Source organism: Stenella coeruleoalba, assembly GCF_951394435.1.
Source record: "Stenella coeruleoalba genome assembly, chromosome: X".
Lineage (NCBI taxonomy): Eukaryota > Metazoa > Chordata > Mammalia > Artiodactyla > Delphinidae > Stenella > Stenella coeruleoalba.
Window position 1 is genome coordinate 122,830,190 of NC_137152.1, and position 20,897 is coordinate 122,851,086.

Consider the following 20,897-nt stretch of genomic DNA (forward strand, 5'->3'; position numbering starts at 1 on the left):
CCAGGACTGTACTGGTTTTAGCATTGATAGTTCTGTGTCCTGGGAAATCCCCCCAGTCTCGGGAAAGCTAGGATGGTTAGCCATCCTACTCATGGTTGGGAGAGGTAAGGACATGGGATGACTTGACACTTACTGTTTAAATCACAGCCCATCAACTCCATGCGAAGAGTGCTGCGGATGCTGTAATGCGTTGGGTGCAAGCGGACATACCGAGCAATAATTGGAGGGTTAAAAATATTGTGTTTTATCCCAGATGAATCCACATTGCCAAAGAAGACCTGTAGGGAGGTATTAGCACAGATACATGTAAAATGAAGAAAGAATAAGAAGCAATTCCTCCCAATCATATCTCTCTTCTAATTGGCTCTGTGCATTTCTCAACAGCACCGAACACCCAACTAAACCATTCTGGCCAGCCAGATGTTAGAATGTAATATGCGAAGGAGAAAATCACAGGGAGAAGAATGGAACAAGGGAGATTAGGTCTGAGCAGGTTAAGTGTCTACTTTGGGGTCCTGTAAAACGGTCATTCATCAAAGTTGTGGAAGCCATTTAGGCCTTTGCTAACCCAGTGTGGGCCACAGACCAGCTGCATTAGAATCACCTGGGAGACACGCAACATCTTGAGCCCTATTCCAGATCTACTGAATCAAACCATACAGTTTGAGAAACAATAGCTTAGGGCAGAGTCCGCTGCAGCTGTGAAAGGGGACTTGGAGTAGGCGGCCTGCCATATGGTCTCAGGATGACCTTCCAATAATGTGTGTGTGAGTGTGTGTGTGTGTGTGTGTGTGTGTGTGTGTGTGTGTGCTGTGGGGCGTTAATTAACGATCCCTTGTGTATGAATTCATGAGACACATGTTAATATCCAACTTCTGGGGTTTAGGAACTTGACATGTCTAGGTTCTACAGAAAAGTACATGACATATTTAAGGAATAAGGAACACAGTTTGAGAAATATGGTAGTAATTCCAATTCAAAAGGCCTAGATTTAAATCATGGTATATAGAAAAAAGAAAGTTGAAAATCCTCTCTCATAAAACACCTGGGATTCTCTGTCTGCTTGAACTAAAACAGGAATCAATGTACGGCTGTTGTATAATCAGACATCAGAGTTATAGTATTATGGGGAATTTAAAAAACTGTTCTTCCATGTAACAATTTTTTCTTCCTATGGGATAAAAATGTTAATAAATGTATAGCATTGCCCCAGAAATCACAGCATTTAAAAATATTTTTATTGGAGTATAGTTGATTTACAACGTTGTGTTAGTTTCTGCTGTACAGCAAAGTGAATCAGTTATACACATACATGTATCCACGCTTTTTTAGATTCTTTTCCCACACAGGTCGTTACAGAGTACTGAGTAGAGTTCCATGTGCTATATAGTAGGTCCTTATTAGTTATCTATTTTCTATATAGTAGTGTGTATATGTCTATCCCAATCTCCCAATTGATCCCCCCCTTACCCCATGGTAACCGTAAGTTTGTTTTCCACATCTGTGACTCTACTTCTGTTTTGTACATAAGTTCATTTGTACACTTTCTTTTCGATTTCACATATAAGTGATGTCATGTATTTGTCTTTCTCTGTCTGACTTACTTCACTCAGTATGACAATCTGTAGGCACAGCATTATTTTTGATAAATAGATCTGCTTCATTTTTAACTCAATTATTGTGTCTTGATTAGATACCTTCTTAGGAAGACAATGTATTAATTCAACAAATAGTTAATGACTACAGAAATCCTAGATTCCATGTGTTATGTGCCAGAAACTATGTGCTAGGTGGCTTCACTGGTGAATTCTAATAAATGTTTAAAGAATTAATGCCAATCCTTCCCCAAACTCTTCCAAAAGATAGAAAAGGAGGAAAAACATCCTAACTCATACTATAGGGCCAGCATTACCTTGATACCAAAGCCAGACATATATACCAGAAGAAAGAAAATTACAGACCAATAGCCTTTATGAATATCGATGCAAAAATCCTCAGAAGAATTCTAGCAAGCTGAATCCAGCAGCATATTATAAATATTACATTCCATGTCCAAATAGGAATTATCCCAGGAATGCAAGGATGGCTCAACATAAGAAAACTGATTAGTCAAAACCACATTGATAAAATGAAGGGGGAAAACACCCTCATGATCATCTTAGTTGATGCAGAAAAAGCATTCAACAAAATCTAACAACTTTCATGATTAAAAAACAAACAAACAAAAAACACCCAGCAAACTAAGAATAGAAGGGAAATTCCTCAACAAAATAAAAGGCTTTTATGAAATACCCTAGCTAATGTCATACTCAATGGTGGAAGACTTTTCCCTAACATCAGGAACAATGTTAGGGAAGCATTTTCCCTAACATCAGGAACAAGAGAAGAATCCTTGCTTTCAGTGCTTCTACTCAAGACTGTAACGGAAGTCCTAGTCAGAGCAATGAGGCAAGAAAAAGAAATGAAAAGCATCGAAGTTGGAAAGGAAGTTAAACTACTTCTATTCTCAGATGACATGCTCTTCTGTACAGGAAACCCTAAAGAATCCACAAAACACATTAGAGTTAACAAACGAATTCAACCAAGTTGCAGTATACAAGATCAACACACAAAAATCTGTTGTGTTTCCATATCCTAGCAATGAAAAAATAATCCAAAATGAAATTGACAACAGTTCTATTTCACACAACATCAAAAGGAATAAAACACACAGAGATAAATTTAGCCAAGGAGGTGCAAGGCTTGTGCACTGAAAACTACAAAGCACTGCTGCAAGAAATTAATGATGACCTTAAAAAGAAAAGGGGAAAGACAGCAGATTTTGTGGATGGGAAGACTTAATACTTTTAAGATGGCAATCCCACCCAAAGTTGTCTAGAGATTTAATGAAATCCCTATGGAAATCGCAATGCTCTGTTTTACAGAAATGTAAAAGCCAATCCTAAATGCATACGGAATTTCAAGTGACCTTGAATAGCCAAAATAATCTTGGAAAAGAAGAAAAAAGTTGGAGGACTCACACTTCCCTATTTCAAAACTTAGTCCAAAGCTACGGTTATCAAAACTATGTGGTACTAGCATAAGGATAGACACATAGATCAGTGGAGTCCAGAAATAAACCCATAGATCTATCCCATGGGTTGTAAACCCAAATGAGTTGAAAACAGGTGTTCAAACAGAACCCTGCACAGGAATGTTCACCAGAGCACTATGCCCGACGGGCACAAGGCGGAAGTCACCCAAATGTACATCAGCTGCTGAGCGGATACACAACATGTGTGGTCTAGCCACGCATTGGAATATTATTCAGCCTGCTGAATATTATTCAGCCAGGAATATTATTCATTTGGAAGCAGATATATAGTCGTGATGGTGGCCCAGCACCGCCAGTGTATACTTGGTGCCCCTGGATGGTCCGCCATTAGCTGCCTTCTCTGTACAAAGTTCCCATCTGGTGGACAGTGAGAGTTCCACCAAAGAGAGGGTCCAGCGAACACAGTGAGCAGGATCCTGCCAGCGCCATTTCTTTGCAGGCCCAGGACCCCGGTGGAGGGGGTGGGGGCGGGGTGAGGTGGGGTGGGGGAGGGGTTATGGGAAAGCAGTGACCTCACAGGGTGCTCCCCGACCAATGAGGGCCCGGCCTATGGTCGCTAGGATACGGAGGAGGGGCCTGAGAACACCGGTTGTCTTGAGATGTTGGGACCAGCAGGCACAACCGACCGCCCCTCATCCCGCCGCACCTCATCCCAGCGCACCGCAGAGCGAGGCCATCGCAGAAAGCGCGCCCAACGGCCAGCATGCCAGGGAAGAGGGGCCGTCGAGGGTCACCCGGTCGCCGCTCCCACACCGCCCGAGCCGAGCTGTCCTTCTCCGTGAGCCACATGGAGCGCCTCCTGCGGGAGGGCCACTATGCCCAGCGCCTGAGCTCGTCCGCACCCGTCTACCTAGTGGCCATCATCCAGTACCTGGCGGCCAGGGTCCTGGAGCTGGCGCGCCATGAGGCCCAGAACAGCAGCAGGAGGCGCCTCACTCTGGAGCTGGTGGACTTGGCGGCCCGCAGCAACGCGCTGCTCAGAGACTTGTTCAGGACTATAGCACCATCTCCCAGGTGGCCCCGGCCCAGCCCTAGCTGCCCAACGACACCTGGGTTCCCGGCCCCTGGGGGCGCGGCCGTCAGGCGCCAGGTCCGCTCACCGACCGACCGCACAGCCCGGGCGGCCCCGGCCTGCCCGCCGCCTTGGGCACAGTCACTGCGAGTCAATAAAGTGTTTCAAGAGACCCCCTGCGCATGCTTCACTCACTTGGAGTGGGAGGTGGTGGTGGTGGGACACCCCTCGTCGGAGGGATGGGGGCGGGGGTCTAGCCGGAGTTGGGGGGTGGGGGCGTGGAGTCGGGGGTCACAGAGAGGAGCGGTCTCCCACGGTGACAGTGCATGGGGTGGCCCTGGGTGGGAGAGGCTGGCTGCGGCGGGGCTGGGGGCGGACTGGGGCCTGGGGTGAGGCCGGACAACAGAAGGCTGCCCCGCTGGCTCTGAGCAAGTCGGAGCCAGGCCAAAGTCCCCAGAGGGACGGGGTTCCTTGCGTCGGCGCTCGACACCGCGAGGGCGGTGTCGTGATAGGGTGAAGGTGCCAAGGTGACCGACCGCCCTGGGTGCGGGAGGCAGGGGTGGGTGGACAGAGCGCTTGGCATGGACTCCCATGGGGCAGGGGCTTTGACGGGAAGATTGAGGCATGATCGGGATTGGGGTGGGCGGGACACAATCAACACATAGGCAAAGTCGGAATTAGGGTCACGTGGGGTCAAGAGTTTTTGGTTGTGTTCCCCTAGCGATGCCAAGAGATGCCCTTCTTGGCAACCTGCGTAAACAAGCTGTCACCTACCGGTTGGAGCCCTGTTCTGGGAAGATCCCACATAGCAACAGGGGGCGCCCAGCCAGGCCCCGCCCCAGCACCATTGGTCCGCTCACAGAACCCCGGACAGCGGGCCACGCCCCGCCCCAGGGCCCCCGATTTGCATACACCACCCGCAGCCTGTCCCGGCCGGGCCTCCGTGCTTGCTATTTTGCATATCACCAGGGCGACGAGAGCTCCGGGCGGCCGAGCCGGCGCGGTCGCGTGGTGGGCCGGAGCCCGTCGCAGGACACGTCTCAGCCCGCCGCCGTCGCCCAGCACGTGCGCCCACTTGCGTCAGCGCGCCCGGAAGTGCCTAAGCGGCGATCATGGCGGCTTCCGCGGCCGGCCTGGGTGGTGGTGCGGGCCCCGGGCCTGAGGCCGGGGACTTCCTGGCGCGCTACCGCCAGGTGTGCAACAAGCTGAAGAAGCGGTTCCTGCGGAAGCCTAACGTGGCGGAGGCCGGCGAGCAGTTCGGCCAGCTGGGTCGCGAGCTGCGCGCACAGGAGTGCCTGCCGTACGCGGCCTGGTGCCAGCTGGCCGTGGCCCGCTGCCAGCAGGCGCTCTTCCACGGGCCCGGGGAGGCGCTGGCGCTGACCGAGGCCGCGCGCCTCTTCCTGCGGCAGGAGCGCGACGCGCGCCAGCGCTTGGCCTGCCCCGCCGCCTACGGGGAGCCGCTGCAGGCCGCTGCCGCCGCCCTGGGCGCCGCCGTGCGCCTGCACCTGGAGCTAGGCCAGCCGGCTGCCGCCGCCGCGCTCTGCCTCGAGCTGGCGGCCGCCCTGCGCGACCTGGGCCAGCCGGCCGCCGCCGCCGGCCACTTCCAACGCGCCGCGCAGCTGCAGCTGCCCCAGCTGCCCCTGGCCGCCCTGCAGGCGCTCGGCGACGCCGCGTCCTGCCAGCTGCTGGCGCGCGACTACAGCGGCGCCCTGGCGCTCTTCACGCGCATGCAGCTCCTGGCGCGGGAGTACGGCAGCCACCCGGTGCCGCCGACGGGGCCGCAGCCCCCGCCGCAGCCGCAGCCCAAGCCGCCGGCGCCGCAGCCCGGGGCCGGCGCGGCCTCCGCCCCACCGCTCGCGCTGCTCCTGCCCGGCGCGGGGGCCGCGGCCGCGCCCTCCCCCGCCGCGCTGGGCGCCTTCGCCGACGTGCTGGTCCGCTGCGAGGTGTCCCGCGTGCTGCTGCTGCTGCTCCTGCAGCCGCCGCCCGCCAAGCTCCTGCCGGAGCACGCGCACACCCTGGAGAAGTACTCCTGGGAGGCCTTCGACGGCCACGGGCAGGACAGCAGCGGCCCGCTTCCCGAGGAGCTCTTCCTGCTGCTGCAGTCCTTGGTCATGGCCACCCACGAGAAGGACACGGAAGCCGTCAAGTCGCTGCAGGTGGAGATGTGGCCCCTGTTGAGCGCCGAGCAGAACCACCTCCTGCACCTCGTTCTGCAGGAAACCATCTCCCCGTCGGGCCAGGGGATCTGACGAGTCCCTCCCAGCGACTCTGTGCCTGTCCCCGAGCCTCACGCACCCGCCTGCGCGTTTACGGGGACACAAGAGGCGTTGACCCGGCGCTTCTGCCTTTGCAGTGTATCTTACCCCTGTTGCCACCAGAGGAATGTGGTTGACTACAAGTTATGTTGTTTCCACAGTAGCGGCAGAAAAAAAACCATATGGTAGAATCGGAGTAGAGTCTCCCATTCTCTTCCCCAGAAACTGCAACAGAACCATGAGAGTCCCTTCCGCCCCCTTTCCTCTTCTGTTTTCACCCAACTGTCCCCACCCACCCCTCTTCCCCCGCAAGGCTCCCCTCCCCCCGCGTCCTTCTTTCCGACTGAGGGTTAATTTGCACAGCTCTGGCTCGCTACTTAAGCTGCATGATTTTTTCACGATGACTCTGATTAGCGTATTTCGATGTCCGCCTGCATGATCGCCCAGTTCCCCCTGTGTTTCATGCGCCCCGTACGTGTTCGTGGGAATCATTGGATTCAGTACTACGCTGTTGTCGCTACAGCCCTCAGTCCATGATAAAGCCATTCTGACCCTCCTAGCTTGTGGTTCGTATTTACCTTATCTGTAAAGTGGGAATAGCTTATCTACCTGGCAGGAGGCGGCAAGCAGAAGCAGATAGCTCCCTTTTAGCTCCAAGATGGATTCGTTGATTCGAAATGGACAGTGTGCCTGTGAATCTACAGAGATCATTTGCGATGTGGTCCTTTCTCAGCTGCGGTGCGAATGTGTTCGGTGCAGAGCGGGGTGGGCTCCAGAGCAGAGGTGTCACACGTGCACTGGAGTTTTCAGTTCTGGCTCCATTTCGAGAGGTACGGGTAATCCACGTGGCAGCTTTTATTTGTAGTGCGGATCCTTCTACAAATCTTAGTTAACTCCAATATGTAAAATCGGCATGCTGCTTGGGTATCGTGTGATCGTGTGTATGCCAGACTGTGCCCTTGTTCCCCAAAAGCAGGATGGCGTTCCATTTTTAAACACTAAATTTCCGAGGCTTTTTGGTCCAACCGTTGCATGCAAACCGACTTAGCTGTTTTCTCAAATTCAATTTTATTTCCTTTAGTGTTGAGAGTGATGGTAGGAACTCTTCAGAATGTAATCTCATTCATTCGGCTTGGGAAAACGCATCCTTTGGGCTGAAGTTGTAGACGGCACTAATCTTTTGAGGTGAGATTTAAGGACACAGTTTGGGAACAGATCTTGGTTTTGCGTATTTGGGGGCGGGAGGGGAATATGTGGAGTGTCGTCACTATGAGTTAAGTGTCCCAAAGTGGATGGGGCTTTTAGGGTATTCCTTTCTCCTTCTATTTCAGCAGTGTGGAAGCAGTGGCTGAGGAAATGTAGGGGAGGCCCATGTGAGACAGATTCAGCCACCCTTCCTGTGCTCTCACTTGGCTGCCCGAAGGGACTTTCCGAGCCCTGAAAGCCTAGTCCAGCTTGTTGCCACAGTGGTAAGGGTGCGTGCTCCCCTGTGCTCTTGCTTTTGCTGGTACACTCTTGTCAGCCTGGGCTGCAGCTCTGGCCTCCTTCCTATTGTCCTTATGACAAGAATGCTTAGGAATTATGGGCCGTGACTGGTGACAGCATTTGGGTTTGGGCGCAAGGAGAAGCCTCCTTAGACCTCTGGTCTAAACTCCTTGCTTTGAGGAGGTGGGGGGAGGGATTACCAGAGAGCCTGGTATTGGGTATACAAGCATAACTATAGAAAACGCTAAAGATTTTTTTCCGTTTGCCGTTGGTTCATTTATGTATCTCCCTCAGAAACTTCATAGCACGGAGAGCTGGGCCAAGGCCAGATTTCAGTGATTTTGACAGAAATCTCTTGCTATATGTCAACTTATGTTGACAGGACATGATTAGTGTTCTTTTTAACTTGAAAACCAGAGGGACAGATCTGCATCGTTGAAATGTTCATTGACAATTCAAAATTAACATTCAAAATATTATGAAATATTGAAAATAGTGGCAGTGAAGCAGTGATCCTGAAAGGGTGCTTGGGCTCCCCTTTACAAGGGACTTCTATGATGAGAAATGTTGCTTATGAAAAAACATTCTGTATGTAAATGGTACAAAGATACTAAGTCATTTGAGAACCACTATACTGGAGGAAGACGACTAAGACTGAAATTTGTAAACTGGGCAAAAAGCTCTGGGATAGAAGGGTTCTGGTTAATGTGAACTGTCTAGGCATCTCTACTGCCATTAGACTAGACCAACAGTCCACAAACACTTTCTGTAAAGGAGGAGAGAGAAATATTTCAGTCTTTTCGCACCACATAATCTTCCTTGTTTGTTTGTTTTTGAAACTTTAAACACGTAAAAACCATTCTTAACTCACAGTCCATATGCAAAAGCAGGTTGTACTCCAAGTCCATGGGCTCTAGCTCGTGCAGCCCTTCACTAGAACCTAGAACATAGCAGTTACTCAATAACTGCTCAAGGAATGACCCTCATGAGTGTAGTTAATAACTATTTTATCTTTGTCATTGAACAAGAAAGGTTGAAAATAAATGAACTAGTCATTTAACTCCAGATTCTAAGAAACAAGAAGATAAATGAAAGTGAATTTTTAAATTTTTAAACAGAAATTAATTAATTAGAAAACAACACCTTCAAATCTATGTTTGATTTTAAGACCAAGAGTTGATTCTTTTAAAACCCAGTAGAATAGATAAACACCAACTCTGATAAAGGGGGAAAAAGAGAGATACATGTGTGCATGTAGGTAAAGATATATGGCATGGGAAGGGAGATAGAACTTTAATGTACACATTTACAGCAATTAACTATAGGTAACAGAAAATGAGAATGCCAGTAATCAGATAAGGAACGGAAAAGATAGTTCAAGTATCTACCACTAAACGAGGCACAGTGGCTTTTCCATCCAATTTTCGTTAAACAGATGATTACATTAATTAAACTATTCTAGAGCAATAGTTTAGTGGAAAAAGATGGAAGCTTTTACACTGTTTTCAAGGTTAGTATAACTCTAATGCCAAAGCCTGATAAATACAGCCCCCCAAAGAGGTAAAACAACTTTATTGATTGGTACAGATAGAAAAATTCTAAACAAAATGTTAGCAAATTGGATCCAGCTAAACTTTAAATGACTGATACACCATGACTTATGGGCAGTTTTCCCAGGAACGCAGCACCACGTTGTGCTGGAGCCCCAGCTGGGACTGGCTTGTGAGAGCCAACTGTGGGCGTCTGCTCCCAACTCTGCATTCCATGACACTGTGTCAGCAGCCTGAAATCAGGTGTGATGGGAATATTTACATCATGGAAATCAGCAAACACTGCAAATAAAGGCCTTTGTGCTGACTGCCCCCCACTTTGCCCCAGAGCTGGTGGCTAAACATTCGCCAGCCCACCATTGAGTGTGAGTATAATCTGACAATAGCAAAGAGAAGAAATGTGATCCTACCCAAGATGCTGAGAAAGCATTTGGTGAAATTCTACAGCCATTCCAAATAAGGTAGGAGTAGCAAGAAACGAAAAATACTTGAAACTAACAGCATGTTAAACAGCAAAATATGGGATCCATTCCCATTAAAGTCAGAAGCAAGATCTGCTAATATTTAATAAACATATGCTAATATATCTATATCTATACATATATATCACACTGAAAACAAAAGAAGAGCAAAGAGCATTTTGGTCACCATCCAAGTCTACAAAGACTAATATCTGCTGCAGCCGCTGATGGACAGTGCACTTGGTGTTCAGAGGAAGAGATGAATGGGATAACAGGATGAGGCACTCTGTGCTTTAGACAGGAAATTAAAGATGATAACAGGATGCTCTGTGCTTTGGACGAACAGGCCGTTAGGTAGTTAATATGCATTTCAGGAAGAATTTTAATGAACCCTGCTTCTTGCATCTTCCCGTACATAGAAAAACACTATAATCGTGAACTCGAGGTATCTGTTCTTTGTGAATAGTAGTAATATTTTACCAAGATTCATGCTTGACTGCATGTATTCCTTAACAAAAACATCATATGTAAACTAGCCTCCCCTCAACCCCTTTGGAGCAGTTCCTCAGAGCTATCTGAGAGGCTGCCTCCCAGGCTATAGTCATCAGTAAAACCCTGAATAAAGCTTGATTCACAACTCTCACGTTGTGTATTTTTCTTTTAGTTGACAACACAATATATAATGTTTATGTGTTTGTGTATGTGTCTGTGTGTGCGTGTATTAATCACAAAGGCATTTAGAGTGATTACTATTTCCTGTTTGCCAGGTCCTGTCAGCATAATGTCATCCACGTAATAGACCAGTATGGTGTTCTGTGGGATGTCGAGATGTCTGGGGTCCCTAGGGTCTATATTATGATAAGGAACAAGGGAAGTGGCATTGCCTTGAGGCATGGACAGTAAAGTTAATACTGTTGTTCCTACTTCATAAATGCAAATCTATTCTGATTTTGGTTGTCAATGGAAATGAAGAAGAAAGCATTTTCCAGGTCTGTAGTTTCACATTAGGTGCCTGAGGCTGTGTTAATGTGCTCCAGAGGAGATACTACACCTGGAATTGCAGGGTTTTTGTCATCACCACCTGATTAAATTTGTGATGATCTGTCATTTTTCCATGACTCGTCTGGCTTTTGTAGTGGCCAAACAGGGACCCTAAGGAGACTAGCCACTGGCTTGGGAAGCAACTATTCAAGGTGTAGTCACTGAGAGACTTGTATGCAGAGCATGGATGACTGCTTCAGAGACTGGGGAAGGGTTACCTCTTCAGGCAAAGGAGGTTCAGGGCAATTTGGCGGTTTGCAGTTCTCAGCCTCATGCATGTCTGCCTACATGTACCCATCCCGGGACTTCCCTGGTGGTTTAGTGGTTAAGACTCCAGGCTTCCACTACAGGAGGCACGGGTTGGATCCCTGGTCGGGGAGCTAACATCCTGCATGCTGTGCAGCACAGCCAATTTAAAAAAAATGTACCCATCCCTGGTCTCAGAGTTCCATTCCTTTCCACCAGTGCCCTTACCTTAGCATAACAGGCCTGGTGGGACTGACCATTTAATTGTCACTGTGACTCTGCAGTTCACATGCTCAGCTACTAGATTTGGTATTAGGTCCAAGTATCTGCCTGTAACCACAGGACATGGAAGGCTCCTCCAGAGCTCCATGGATGCATCCTGATTCTCTACATATGTTCATGGGTGTTCTTTGCATATATTCACAACATTTAATTTCTTTTTTCCCTATGTATGCCGTAAAAGGAAGGGCCATAAAAAGAAGACAGGTCACTCTACAATCAGGTATGCTAAACTTGTTGCCATAGCAACTAAACGCCACTGTCAATTTAATCTCCCAATGTCTTCCTCACCATCTGTAGCTCATCCCATTGTATCACTCACTGGTGATAATCTGAGAAATTGTGATGCCCCCGCATGTCATAGGTCACTGCGCATCCAGCCTTCTCCCCAAGCAGGGAATTACACCTGTGCTCCTTGAATATATTAGCAACATAACCCTAGAATTCCATTTTGAAGGTCTGTTTCCTGGGGCCACTTTTGGCAGCAATTGCTGTACGAGGCAGGGTTCCAGCAAGAAACACGGAACACTAAAATTCGTATAATGTGAGGAAAGGTTAGTAAAGGTGCTAGCTAAGAAGGCGGGGGCAGGGTGCTGCCACCCCTAGGCCTGGAAGGCTGAGGAGAAGATTAGGTAGACAAAATGAGCAGAAATTCTGTGCATTCCTCCCACTGAGAAGTGGGTCCCTTCTAGGTCCCTGCCCCTTGAACGTGGGTGGATGTGTGACCTGCTTATAACCAACAGAATGTATTGCAAATGACACTACATGACTTAACAGACTAAATTAGAAAAGGGGACGTCATCTCCACCTTGCTAGTTGGGCCAGTCATGCTGGGAGAAGCTACTTCAGTCAACAGCCCCAGAGGTCGCTCAACACCGACCACCAGACATACAAGTAGAGATGCTTCCAAATGATTCCAGCCCCTAGCTGTCACATCTTCCCAGCTGAGGCCCCAGATACCATGGAGCAGAGAGACAGGCCATCCCTGCTGTGCCCTGTCCAAAGTCCTGACCCACAGAATCCAAGAACAAAACGAAATGGGCTTTTCTCATGACGCTAAGTTTTGGGGTCATCGGCAACTCAGCGATAGGAACTGGGACATGTAGAGAAAACCACTTTGAGGGGAGCAGTGGCCTTCAGTGGAGAGTTAACAGCCAAGGGAAGAAATACCCTGATATTCCACACATGCCAGGCTCACAGAAGAAGAGGCGTGGTAGCGAAGCAGGAAAACGGATCTGAAGGGGCAAACAGAAGTCATCTTGCATGGGGCCATTTTAGGATTTGAACCTTATTCTGAAGACAAGAGGGAGACATTGAAAGGTTTAGGCAGGGGACTGATAGTATGATCCCCAAAACGATGTGCAGCTTTTATTAGAGAAGAGACTAGAAACAGAAGAAGACTAGTTAGGAATGTAACATAATACGTCAAGTGTGAGGTGATGGGGCCTCGGGCTGTAGTAACAACTGTATAAATGAAACAGAAGAGATGGGAGAGCTGTTACCAAGGAAGAGTTGGCTGGATGTGTGGCTGTTCATCAGGGGGTGCAAGAATGAGGGAAAAGTAGATGATGAAGCTACGGTTTTGAGCCCGCTTGCCCTTTCGTCACTTCAAACCTAGAATGTCCATAAGCAAACTGACAGTCTTATCAATCTACCCAGTCAGGGATCACACGTTTCTCTCAGCAGAGCACCTGTTCATTTCTATTGCCTATGAGATCCTTGATGCTGCCACTCTTTTGTCCATATGTCCGTAGTCACTCCTATTGCCCATGAGTGGAAAATTCTTTTTTGGGGGGTTACATTTGTGGAAGCTATGAGTGTTTGTTCCATACCTGAAATCTGTCAAAAGCTCTTTAAAAGATTCATGCATTCTCTTAAAAGGACTAATTACATACCATTAAGGTCCCAGTGGAATTCCCTCGATAACTCCGCCACTGCTTTCCATCAAGGCTATACATGATGATAAATTGAGAGATGTAGAGGCTGGAAAACTTCTGACGGGCGCCCTGGGTCATGATGCTGTGAATAATCATTGGTGTCAACAGATCCACCTACAGATGAAAACAACCCTTTATTTTAAATGTATGTACCACCTTCTGAAATCATTTATCAGCTTAAGAAGAATCTACATGGATACAGATACACCCAGTATTACCTTGGAGGTGCAGGTGAAGCAGAGACCAATGCTGAAATGTGGATGCATGTGAAGCTGTGGAATAAATGATGGGAACGTGTAGGAAATGTGCTCACTGAGTTCCCAGACTACTTCCTGACAAAGGAAATCACTTCCACATCATTGAGCTCCAATTTCCTCTGCACACATCCTTTGTGCTGCACAAATTTAGTGCGGCTTCTTCTCTGTTTCCATTTCACTTTATATATAATTTCATTATAGTAAATTATTGCACCACATTGTAAAGTTTTCATGCTTTTTGCCTTCCTTGTTAGACTGAGATCCTTAATGCAGTAAACCTGTCTGAGTCACCTAACCTCTCTATGTCTCAATTTCTTTATCTGTAAAGTGGAGGGAATGATGGCATTTATGGCAAAAGGTTACCAGAGGATTAAAGAGTTAATACATTACATGTGCTGAGCTCACTGCTGAGCAGTAACGGAACAGTTACTACCTGTTAGCTTTTATATTCTCTCTAGCCCCAGCACCTAACGTAGCATCTGACGTAATACTGATGCTTAGCACATGTTTTGGAATGAATGAGTGAATAACAGTGGGTCTTAAAGAGGCAGGCATGGGTCACGCAAGCATTACAAGGCAGTAGCTATTACAGGAATTTTGACATCTGTTACTGCCCTAACAAGCCAGTCAAACTTAACTTCTCCCAGATTGGACTGGTCATGACTCTTGTGCTTAATGACTATCTTTTTCAGTTGACTGTAAGCTCCATCTATACATACACTCATTCATTCAAAGAATATATTTTTAGCATTTGTTATGTGCCAAGCACTGTTCTAGGTACTGGGAATAGAGTCGTGAACAATTAAAAAAAGAGTCCTGCCCTCATGGAACTTAAATTTGAGTTGGGGAAACAGACTATATATTATATATATGTTTTATTTGTTTACAGCTACACAAAGAAACAGTACAGTTCAACATAAGTCATGATTTTGTACCCGGTACTTTCAGTTGCTTATGCCACTTATTGGCTGTGTGACATGGGACAAGTTATTTAACTTTTCTGTGCTTCACCTTCCTTATCTGAAATGAAGATTGTTGTGGTAGGGATTTAGTCGCTTGATTTGTTTTCAGTACATAGTAAGGAAGCCCTGTATACTTTAATATTTTGATCATGATTTTCATAAAGTATAAAAAAGTTTACTGATCAAGTCAGTAAACTGTGTGAAACTGGAAGACTAGAGAATACTTTGGGAGACAGAGCTTGGCAAGCTGGAACACTGGCCAAATCTAAGAAGCGGAAATTTAATAGGCTGTATCACTCAGGGTTCTTTGGCTATGCTTGGAAAAGGTGCTCTGTTTACTAGTCTCATCAGACTGTATCCAGTGAGGCAGATAGATTTCCCCAAATAGAAATGAGGATGCTATTACAAAAAGGAAATACATAGAACAGATGCAGGGCAGCCAAATAGATTAAAATGTCCACTATGCGGTGATACATATAAAGTTGAAAGTGATAACCACAGAAATACAAGGTGAGAACATCTGGTTTGGCAGCTTCACAAACAAAAAAAATACTTAGGAATTAGCGAACAGTCAGGTCAAATTGAGTCATAATTGGCAGTGCCTACAAAACAAAAAAAAAATGAGCTGATGTGGCATTAACAGATGTACTCTTTGTGTCTGCTTGCTGGTAAGCTAGCTCATCTTTCCCTGATCCCTATTTATTATTTTATTTTAATTTTTTAAATTAATTAATTAATTTATCTTTGGCTGCGTTGGGTCTTCGTTGCTGCGTGCGGGCTTTCTCTAGTTGCGGCGAGCAGGGGCTACTCTTCGTTGCGGTGCGCAGGCTTCTCATTGCGGTGGGTTCTTGCTGCAGAGCATGGGCTCTAGGCACGTGGGCTTCAGTAGTTGTGGCACATGGGCTCATTAGGTGTGGCTCGCAGGCTCTAGAACGCAGGCTCAGTAGTTGTGGCACACTGGCTTAGCTGCTCTGCGGCATGTGGGATATTCCCGGACCAAGGCTCAAACCTGTGTCCCCTTCATTGGCAGGCGGATGCTTAACCACTGCGCCACCAGGGAAGTTCCCTATTTATCATTTTAACCTCAGGGAAAATAGGAGAGCAGATGCAATCTTGCAAAGGAGTAAAGTATGTAGGGGAATTTCCTCAGCTGACTGAGAAAAAGAGGAAAGCTGACGGACTAGAAGAGGATGCAGGTGGGGGAAGTAGGTGGTAAAACGTGTGTAATTAGTCCTGACTGATCACATGTTGACGTGAAAATATTTTTGGATATTTCGGGTTAAAGAAAATGTATTATTATTATTGTTATTTTTTTGGCTGTGCTGTGTAGCTTGCAGGATCTTAGTTCCCCAACCAGGGATTGAACCCAGGCCCTCAGCACTGAAAGCACAGAGTCCTAACCACTGGACCACCAGGGAATTCCCAAGAAAATGTATTATTAAAATGATTTTCATTTTAATGATGCTCCTTTTTTTAATGCAGCTACTAGAAAATGTAAAATTACATGTGTGGTTTGCATTTGTGGGTCACATTACATTTCTATTGGACAGCACTGCTCCAGAGGAAATGGGGAAGTGAGAAAATACGAAAGGCTGGGTCATTTAAAAAGAAATTGAGTTAATCTAGGACACTTTCAGTTATGGCTCCAAGTTGGTTTATCAGATTGGACTAACTTCAGTAGGTGTTTCTTACTACTGGGTGGTGTAGAAATGTGAAGAAGAAAGATTCAGTTTTAGAAAATGAAGAAGCCACATTTTCTTGGCTTGTGGGATGGGGGATTGAGCCATTTGTTTTTGTATTAAAATGAAGGGACTGGAGGACTCAAGGACATCTAGGCAGTTGAAGGCATCTAAAGGTAGAATACAGTCTTGGGAGGTGGTAAGTTCAATGTTATAGAAAATATTCAGAGATTCTAATCCCAACAGAAAGATTAAAAACACAGTGTACTCAATTCTATTCCTGAGTCTTTCATTCCTGACTCTTTTGGTACAAATCATAAACCACTCTATTCTTCAGTTCTTTCCTCGTCTATTACATGGAGTTTGATGACAATGACTTTGGTATAAAGGAGATATAAAACTATAAAACGCTTTGAGCTTGCAAGAGGAATGTGTGATGTGATGGAATGCGATGCATTTTCTAACCTTGATCCAGGAAAAGGGGTCCTTGGTGCTCCAGGCATTGATTGATCCAGAATAATGAAGTCTGGCCAGCTTTGGGGCCCACTGTCCTTTGCCCAAGAAAGGGGAGAGAGATTAGATTCAGCTGGGTTGGTCCTAGTCATTTAGGAATAAAATTACTCTCTTGAGAAAGGTTAATGCTAGCTGTGGAGACGTTAAAGGCATAAAGCATATTAGTATCAATGACCACCAATGTGGCCTGCGGGCTGTAGGTTGAGAACTCTCATCAGTGACTACTACCAGGCCTGTCCTTGTTGTCCATTGTATTTTCTAAAATTTAATAATTTTGTTGATTGTTAGTACCTCTAGTTAGCTAATACTGGAATGTGTTACCATCACTATCAAATAATATTATTATTTCTTTATTACCTAACGTATGTTCACTGGAGAAAAATTAGAAAATAAAATATAAAAATAAAACGTAAGTAAAAATAAAAATAAAAGAAGTAAAAAACAACATACTTCCGCCCAGAGAAAAATAATACTATTTTAGTATATAACTTACAAGCCTCTTTTTCTTTCTTTTTTTTTTTTTTTTTTTTGCGGTACGCGGGCCTCTCACTTTCGCGGCCTCTCTCGTTGCGGAGCCAGGCTCCGGACGCGCAGGCTCAGCGGCCATGGCTCACGGGCCCAGCCGCTCCGCGGCATGTGGGATCCTCCCGGACCGGGGCACGAACCCGCGTCCCCTGCATCGGCAGGCGGACTCTCAACCACTGCGCCACCAGGGAAGCCCTCTTTTTCTTTTCTTTTCAAAGTGGCCTTACATTTGGTAATTCCTCCAGCAATTTGTTTGTTTTTCAAATGCAATTTTTTCCCTCTAAAACAGAGTTTGGCCAACTTTGTTCTGTAAATAATTTAACCTTTGCAGATCATCTTGTCTTGTTGCAATTACTTAAATGCTGTTGTAGAGCAAAAGCGGCCACAGATGATTGTAACTGAAAGGGTGTGGCTTCTTTATGGAGCGAAATTAGAATTTCATGTAATTTTCACATGTCATGGAATACTATTCTTCTTTTGTTTTTTTCCCCCAATAATTTAAGAATAGAAAAGTGATTCTTAGCTTGAAGGCCATACAAAATCAAGTGATGGGCTGGATGTGGCCTGCGGGCTGTAGTTTGAGAACTCTCTCTAGATCCAGTTCAAGCTTTCTATCACTGCTCACAGAAAAATGTAGCTTCTTGCTACAGTGAAGAGAATGGACTCAAGGGAAGCCATACGGAAGGCAGGCAGGACATTTAAGGTGGTAGTGGCATTACTCAGGTGAGAAGTGATGATGGCCTGAATTAAGATGCTCACACTGGGAAATGGAGAAGAGAAAATAGATTTGAAAGGCACCTATGGAGACGGATTGGTTATCTGAATCTTTCCAATAGAAATAAAAAAGATATAATCAGCCCAGTGCTTTACGAGAAAGGAATAGTATTTACCATATTGTCCTGAAGCTGTAATCTGAAAATCTCTAATGCGTCCAGAAGCCATTCCCAGTGGAGTCTGACATTCTGAAATCACATGAAGGGAGCACGATAGTTAGAAGTGCAGAAAGTATAGCTGCACAAATGCAAGTCAATGAGAACACCAACAAATGCTCATATTTTTTAGTGTTTACTATGTGCCAAGAACTGTACTAAATATTTTATTGTACTATATCATTGAATTCACTCCAACAGGTAGGTGCTACTGCTACTCACATTGTGCAGCTGAGGAAACTAGGGTCAATACGTAAGTACACCAGTGGTTCTCCTACTTGTTTAGGGTGAAAACTCAAATTCTTCCAAATGATATTTGTAAGTTATCTTTGGTAACTGAACCAAAACTAAGTTTCAAAATTTGCTCTTGGAGCTTCAGGGTCAAAGTCAGGGTCAAGGCTTCAAGCCTATCTGCCCTCCTCTGAGGGCTCTGATGATTTCTACCAGCAATATTCATTTTAGATTTGGAAAGGACTGTGAGCTGGTATTCGTTTCCCGACAAAAGCAACCGTCCTAGGAAGGGGGAAAGAGGTATAGAGGTAGGTGCCACTCACTCCTGTTGTACACCAGGAAGAGCGTGCTCATCCCAGCTTGCAGGTGCTCGCCAATAAGACATTCTATCCGCCAAATTCCAACTTTGGATGGTAGCATTTCCACTGTCTCAAAAACACCTTATCAAAACCAAAAGGAACAAAAATTATTTCTTTTCACACAAATGGGCATAAGATACACTGGCTTATGCAGAATATCAAAGGAGATCTACCCAAGTCAGTTGCACCATTCTTGGACCCCTCAAACCCAGAGTGCTTGGCATGTGACCCCTACAGCTGGAGGCCCTGGAAATTGAGTACTGACCCCAGGAAATGGGAAAGACTGGGTGACGGGATGCTTTGGTGGTGGAGACAGGAGAAAGATTGGCCTGCACTCAGTGCTTTTCGAAGCCAGAGGTGTATTTCTCATTGACGAGATGTGGGCTCCCTGCCTTGAGGGGTAAAGTAACTCCAGGAGCAAGAAGCTAGAGGGTGAATGCTGAGGGGCTGAGGAATCAGTCACAGTGACCACCCAGAATAAAGGTGGAAACAACCAGGTCAAGAGGATTTCATGAGGGACGGTCCCAAAAGGGAGTCTCTGAAGAGCCCCTGAAAGTACCCCACCAAACATAGAGTCAGATTGAAATATCTGCCTGGTGCAGACAGTGGTGCCATCCCTCGCCTCTGCCCTTGCCCCGCTGCGGTTCAGACCAGCAACAGCCAGGAGTGCAGGGGGAAGCATAAGGTAGCGAGACAGAAAACTCAACCAACTTGGAGGACGAGATACTGAACTTAAATCAAGTTCAGAATTTTGATTAATATCTTGGAGTAGACATTGTAATTTGTGACCTGAACTATATTTGTGATGTAAAGTGACTGCAGGACTGTTTATTACTTAAGAGTGAGCAGACTATGGTAGGAGGAGCTTCAAGATGGCAGAGGAGTAAGACGTGGAGATCTCCTTACCCCCCGCAAATACATCAGAAATACAACTACATGTGGAACAACCCCTACAGAACACCTACTGAACGCTGGCAGAAGACCTCAGACCTCCCAAAAGGCAAGAAACTCCCCACGTACCTGGGTAGGGCAAAAGAAAAAAGAAAAAACAGAGACAAAAGGATAGGGACGGGACCTGCACCAGTGGGAAGGAGCTGTGAAGGAGGAAAGGTTTCCACACACTAGGAGCCCCTTCGCGGGCGGAGACTGCAGGAGGCAGAGGGGGCAGCTTCAGAGCCGCGGAGGAGAGCACGGCAACAGGGGTGCGGGGGGCAAAGCGGGGAGATTCCCGCACAGAGTATCGGTGCCAACCAGCACTCACCAGCCCGAGAGGCTTGTCTGCTCACCCGCCGAGGCGGGCGGGGCTGGGAGCTGAGGCTCAGGCTTCGGGTCGGAGTGCAGGGAGAGGACTGGGGTTGGCGGCGTGAACACAGCCTGAAGGGGTTAGTGCACCACGGCTAGTGCACTGCAGGCTCGCCCGGCATCCGTACCCCTCCCTCCCCCCGGCCTGAGTGAGCCAGAGCCCCCGAATCAGTGGCTCCTTTAACCCCGTCCTGTCTGAGCTAAGAACAGACGCCCTCCTGCGACCTACACGCAGAGGCGGGGCAAAATCCAAAGCTGAGCCCCGGGAGCTGTGCGAACAAAGAAGAGAAAGGGGAATCTCTCCCAGCAGCCTCAGGAGCAGCGGATTAAAGCTCCACAATCAACTTGATGTACCTGCATCTGTGGAATACATGAATGGGCAACGAATCATCCCAAATAGAGGAGGTGGACTTTGGGAGCAACTGTAGACTTGGGGTTTGCTTTCTGCATCAATTTGTTTCTGGTTTTATGTTTATGTTAGTTTAGTATTTAGAGGTTATTATCACTGGTATATTTGTTTATTGATTTAGTTGCTCTCCTCCTTTTTATATATATTTTTTTCCTTTTTCTCTTTTTGTGAGTGTGTATGTGTATGCTTCTTTGTGTGATTTTGTCTGTATAGCTTTGCTTTTACCATTTGTCCTACAGTTATGTCTGTCCATTTTTTTTTAGTATAGTTTTTAGCACTTGTTATCACTGGTGGATTTGTTTATTGGTTTGGTTGCTCTCTTCTTTTTTTTAAATTGCTTTTTAATTTTAATAATTTTTAAAAATTTTAAT

At 46.5% G+C, this 20,897-nt stretch overlaps 2 protein-coding genes across 14 annotated transcripts in view; one reads left to right on the forward strand and one right to left on the reverse strand.

The window, feature by feature from the left end:
- Positions 1-20,897, reverse strand: part of F8 (coagulation factor VIII) — a 122,585-nt gene that overhangs the window by 11,289 nt on the left and 90,399 nt on the right. For 7 of the 13 annotated variants that reach the window (XM_079911279.1, XM_079911281.1, XM_079911277.1 and 4 more), the window contains 5 exons: positions 18,780-18,896; positions 18,187-18,258; positions 16,724-16,809; positions 13,319-13,474; positions 134-278 (listed from right to left, as the gene is read on the reverse strand). In XM_079911279.1, coding sequence (XP_079767405.1) covers positions 134-278; positions 13,319-13,474; positions 16,724-16,809; positions 18,187-18,258; positions 18,780-18,896 — 576 coding nt within the window. Of the gene's footprint in view, positions 1-133; positions 279-7,739; positions 8,787-13,318; positions 13,475-16,723; positions 16,810-18,186; positions 18,259-18,779; positions 19,032-20,897 lie in introns of those variants that run through there. The other 6 variants (XM_079911275.1, XM_079911274.1, XM_079911283.1 and 3 more) reach the window with 6 other exon arrangements.
- F8A1 (coagulation factor VIII associated 1) lies at positions 4,646-7,112 on the forward strand. The gene has a single exon (XM_079911285.1). The coding sequence runs from the start codon at positions 5,219-5,221 to the stop codon at positions 6,353-6,355; it is 1,137 nt and encodes a 378-aa protein (XP_079767411.1). The 5' UTR covers positions 4,646-5,218; the 3' UTR covers positions 6,356-7,112.